Source organism: Cynoglossus semilaevis, chromosome Z (assembly GCF_000523025.1).
Source record: "Cynoglossus semilaevis isolate Cse_v1.0 chromosome Z, Cse_v1.0, whole genome shotgun sequence".
NCBI classification, from domain to species: Eukaryota; Metazoa; Chordata; class Actinopteri; order Pleuronectiformes; family Cynoglossidae; genus Cynoglossus; species Cynoglossus semilaevis.
The window spans coordinates 12,973,125-12,978,958 of NC_024328.1; the positions used below are offsets into that span (position 1 = coordinate 12,973,125).

Here is a 5,834-nt window from a genome sequence, read left to right on the forward strand (position 1 = left end):
AAGCTGTAATAGCTGCAAAAGGTGGACCGACATCATATTGAACTCTGGGTTAGGAATGGGATGGCACTTCAGTTCATAGTATGAGTCAAGGCAGGTGAGCGAATACTTTTGGTAATATAGTGTATATATATATATATATATATATACATATATATATATATACACACACATATACATACATATATGTTTATGTGTAGACATGCATATATGTATATCAGTACATATTGTAGACTGAATGATATACTTCTATATAAGGGACTATATATGTGTATATATACACAAGTGTGTATATTTATACACAACATACATATTCATATATATGTTGTATATCTATATGCATATATATATATATATATATATATACATGTATGTTTACATACATATGTGTATATTGCATATATACACAAATATAGATATATACATATATAGTATATATACACATATATTCTATGTATATACTGTATATATGTTGTGTATATACTGTATTTTTCGGACCATAAGGTGCACCGCATTATAAGGCGCATTATCCGAGTCTCGTTGCTGTTAATTAGTTGTTCAGTGATGATTCCGGTCTTCGTGAAAGCTCGGACGACATTCAAGACTGATACCTTAGTGCAGGCATCCACGATCCATTAGCAGATAGTGGCGTAACTCTCCCGGCGTTACCTCCCTGTCTTGGTGAACTTTGAACCCCCTGTTAACACCAATATTTAGTGGTTGTTATTCTTTGGTCAATCAACCAGGAATGATAGCAAGTGCTGAATCAGTTTGCTTCACTTGGGTTTTGACAATATCGGTGAGATGGGCGCGCATGGAGTCGCAGATCAATAGGGACAGAGATTTGTGGAAAAGGGTAGTGACCTAAATTGGACACTGGAGGACGCTGTTGTTGTTGATCGCCCCTTCAGTGTCAGGCGGTTGTCACTATTTTTGTTCTGGATGGTCACCGTTATTGTTGTTTTGACGCTGCTCCCGTGCGGAAGTGCGGATGTTGTTTTGCAGAGAGAGAGAGTGTGTTTTTTTTTTCCTGTATCGATAAAAAAGGAGAAACAAAAAGAGTTCTTGACCACGAAAAAATCGACAGCCGTGCGTCCGAGTCGTCCTGTTAAACGTCATTGTTGGCTCCCACTGCGCTTCAGTTGTGTGACATCATGTGTGATGCGCTGTGTGGTTTGGCTTTATAAAAGTCACACAATGTCGATTTTTGAGAACATTTTTAATTGCGCCTTATAGTGTGGAAAATACGGTAATATATATTTATTTATACATATATATAATATACAGTATATATACACATATGTGTGTATATATATACATATACAACATGGTAACTGAAGATAATCTTAAAGTGTCAGAACATTTTGGTTCAAGTTTTCTAAAAAAGAAGCCTTTTTTTTTTTAGATATTTACTAATGGTGACCTGTACTGACTCGAATTTAGTTGGATAACAGTGCTGCAGTCGCAGGATTCTACCTATGTCTAGCATGCAGCAGGTTGTGGGTCCTAATCCATCTTAAATCTAACCCTGACATTTGCATCAGCTGTAAAAGCCGCTGACTGATTACGTAGTAAATGATTGGTCGACCCATTGTTGCAGCCCTACTTTTCGAACTGATAACCGACCTCAGTTATCTTCTTCTGTATTTAATCCTATTTTTCACCCCTTCTGTTACTCAGGTACGAAGTTTCTTCGGCTCTTTGACCGAGGAGTCCGGCTCAGATATGCGATGCATCCAACAGGCGTACGAGAGCATCGAGGACAACATCCGCTGGATGGACGCCAACCTACCTCTGTTGCAGGCCTGGCTGGACAAACGCAGCAGACGCAGTGTGGTTCACGAGGATTTATAAAATATATGATGAGGGAAAACCTACCCGACAACAGTTAACGTTCCTACAACACCGCGGGGCCTATCAACATTACGACAACAATCCATTCATTTTGACATTTTTGCGTAAATTCTTTAGGTTAAGGATTTTTCTTCGAGTTTGAGTTTAAGTTTCAATATCTAGTTTTGGATTTCATTTACCTTCTTATTCTAATTTTTGAGCACAGACAACAATGTTAAAATTTTTTTGTATAGTTATGTACATGTTGCCTTTTAAAATGCACTGTCAAAATGTTGTTGTGACCATGGATATTGACCATTATGGTCATCCGCTTCGTCTCATCACCTTGTTATAGGAATCGTCTCATTTTCACATCACTTTGATGTTTCAACACTGTATTAGTTTGGAGTGAAAAATTGTTTATTTTATTTAAATACAAAGAAATTGTCAAATGTGACTTTTTTTTTTCATTAAAAATGTTTTTTCTAAACAATGTAATGTTTATTTTTTTCCAGTGTGAGGTATGGAGCCCCTGAAGCAGGCGTGTGCGAACTGTTCCTCAAAGGGCCACTGTGGCTGCAGGGTTCTTAGCCAGTCAATCAGGAGCTCACAGTTCGACCAATCAGCTGTTTGAAGGCTGAGATTGATTGTTCAATTAAATGTGTCAAGTCAGGTGTGTTGATGTCTGCGAGGGACATGAACAACAACAAAAAAAAGTTCCCGATGAGCATCGGAAAATTTTTGGTCCACACCAGAAACATTATTTTTCCCCATTTCCCTTTAGGGCAGTACTTCTCAAATAGTGGGGCGGACATAAGTGTCCCACTGCTTTAATGCTTAAATGATAACAAGCCTCCTGTCACTAGGTGGCAGCAACTCATACAGTGGTTTGAACAGATAAAAATATACATGTTATCAGGTTCTCAATAGTATTTCAATTTGCGTGAGTGTGGGTTTCTCATGTTTAAAGGAGGATCAGTCGCTGTAGATCTTGTGTTCTAAAACTATGGTGCATGTTCCACTGGTGGTACATGAGCTCCCTCTAGTGGTACATAGAAGATTTTCTTTTTTTTTTTTTTTTTTAAGAACTGGGTCGATTAAAATTAGTTAATGTTCATAGAAACATCACAGCCGCGACTCCAAACTGGAACTTTTCCAGGAAGATAAGATGGAAGCAGGTGTAGACATCCGTTGACTCCGACTGAGCAGGACTGTGATGTCAGAGGCCGACACGCCCTTCACTTTGAGATTAGATGTCATTAAATTGTTTTATACAGCTGTTGTAAATGTTTGCTCGCTCTCCATCTCGCTCTCTCTCTCTCTTGCTCTCTTCACTCTCTTAATGTAGGTGTGTGTAACAGTGATTTCAATAGATAATCTATTTATCAATTGTCCTGTTATGTCATAGTACAATGTCATTTTGACAAGTGAGACCTAATATAATAGGACTTAACTCTATATATATATGTATATGTGTGTATATAAATATATACAGTATTAAAACGGTATCTCCTTTATATATATATAGAGAGAGAGAGAGTGAGAAATACATATATAAATATATATACATACATAAATAAATATATTATACATATATACACACATATACAGTATATGTACAATAGTGCTTGATATAAAGAGGAGACTCTCCCTTTAAATCCTCTGGCGTTGTCATAAATTCGTTCGTGTGGACCTTTGGCACAAACACAATATAACACAGCGTCCAGCGTCATAAAGTTTTGTTGACCACACACTTCTAGTCCAGGTTAATATATGGCATTATATATTGTGATCATGTGTTGATCACACTTTACGTGTTTTTATGCTAAACACATTGTTGAGAACTATTTCAGCAGAACAATCTCATTCCCACATCAGAGTCAGAAGTTAATGTTTATCCTGAGCTTTGCACCCAGGGCTTTACTACATGAGGTCTCTCTCTCTCTCTCTCTCCCTCTCTCTCTCTCACACACACACACACACACACACACACCCTCATTAGTAACTGCACTCTGCTCCTGTGAGTTTCTCCTCCTCCCAGTCTTACACCTGACCAGAGTCATCTCTTCGTAAGGTAAGAGTCCGGTCGTTCTTTTTTCCCTCTTCCTGGTTGTGAACCTGCGTCAACAAGGTTGATTTTAACAAAACTTTGACATCGCCAGTAAGTCACTATCTGATAGTTTTAGAGATATTTCACAGAAGTTTCCTATGAGATTGACGTTTTCGACCACCTCGTGTAACACTTTCACCTCGTACATTAGACATTTCTGCTAGTGTTCAGTTGCTACAAAACAAAAATTGAAAGATGCCGATAAAGATGAATATTTTTTTCATGTATGTTGTAGGAGTAATGTAGCTAACGGTGCTAAATATAACACAATTCTCCTTTATCTGATTATGTATAAAAACCTGTTGAATGAATCATTGTTTAGAACGCACAAAAGCTCTGTATTCTTACGTAGATTTTTTTTTACAAAACATTTTGAGGTACTCAGGAATACATCAGGCCTTTGAAAATCTGATATGCAGTTGTTATATATTTTAAATATGACAGCATTTGGTGACAGAAAATGATATCGTTTGATACGTTCAATGAAAAGGAATTTAGTGATTCCTTTTCATTGAACTGATTCCTAAAAAAAAAAAGAACCTAAAAGATCTGTCTTCTTTAGGCCCACAGTCCACAGTTTCCAAACATGCAGCATTAGTCATCACAAAAGAATTTATCACAACAGAAACATTTTGCAATATCTCAGTGGGCCACATCAAGGAGCTGTGGTACTGTGACTAGTGGCACAGGTGCAGTATAACGGTTTATGAGTCATATAGTGATAAGAAGTTCAGATCAGCACTTCGGCTTCGTGTCCGGAAAAAGTTCTTCAGATACATGTTGTTCTCAGGTCAGGGCTGTAGAAATCCAGACACTGTCTTCACTGAGCTCCAGAAAACACATCAGTAGTGGCGGAGAAGTATGTGAGGATGGTGCAGGAGGTTAGACGGTGATGAAGTGTGCAGTCAGAGTGACGGTTGGGCTCGGGCCAGGTGTGGGTGTTGATATCAACGTTAGATTTATGAGACAGTAGAGTAGTTTCTGTTTTCTCATAAAAACACTAAAAAATGTGTTTAATGTTTGATGCGCAGACCTTGAACTCACCACTTCACCTGTGACCTCGGTCTGTTCCGGGTGTTACGGAAGACAAGTGTCGTCACTGTGTCTTTTACAGCTCAACTGTCTGTAAACGTGGGGTAACTGTAGGACATAGACAAAGGTACCTGGTGTCGGCATTTATGACTCTTAAGTTCAAAGTATTTTCATTATAAAACAAAAAAAAAATCACTGCAAGGTGCGTAAGAAGGCACAAGGAAATCAAGGGTAAGGCCGTGGTTAAAGCTAGAAAAATGCTAATAAGAGAATATAACACGTTTTATTTTTATTGGTCTTATTGGAAAATTATATGACAGGTAGACTGCAGCACTACTGTATATGAAGAAGTCTTTAGTGGCAGAGAAATATATAAGAGAGTAAAGGTTATACAGCGCAGTGCAGTCAGAGTGACAGATGGGTTCAAGGTACAGTTGGAATACATCAGGGTTATTTTGGCTCCTTTTCGTTTGCAATGGTGGTGAACAGGTAGACCAGTGAGGTCAGGCAGAAGCTCCGTGGTCATGATTTTTGCGGATGACACTGTGATCTGTATAGAGGTAAATATTGTAAGAGAATAACTCACTTTTTTTTTTTACTTCTCCTTCAGGTTCCTGGTGTTGTTTCTCTTATCCTGGTTCACTGAACGTTTGTACCCACAGCTACACAGTGATGTCGCCATTCGGCTCGATTCCTTTTTTAGAGTAAGACTTTTTTAAATCTATCTATCTATCTATCTATCTATCTATCCATCCATCCATCCATCTATCTATCTGTCTATCTATCTATCTATCTATCTATCTATCTATCTATCTATCTATCTATCTGTCTGTCTATCTATCTATCTATCTATCTATCTATC

The 5,834-nt window shown here is 37.9% G+C and overlaps 1 protein-coding gene across 1 annotated transcript in view; it reads left to right on the plus strand.

Moving 5' to 3' along the window:
• Positions 1–2,320, plus strand: part of erap1b (endoplasmic reticulum aminopeptidase 1b) — a 10,109-nt gene extending 7,789 nt beyond the window's left edge. Inside the window, exon 19 of the mRNA XM_008336364.3 lies at positions 1,678–2,320. Within this exon, the coding sequence (XP_008334586.1) occupies positions 1,678–1,851 (174 nt within the window). The 3' untranslated portion in view covers positions 1,852–2,320. The remainder of the gene's footprint in view (positions 1–1,677) is intronic.
• The last annotated feature ends 3,514 nt before the right edge of the window (positions 2,321–5,834 follow it).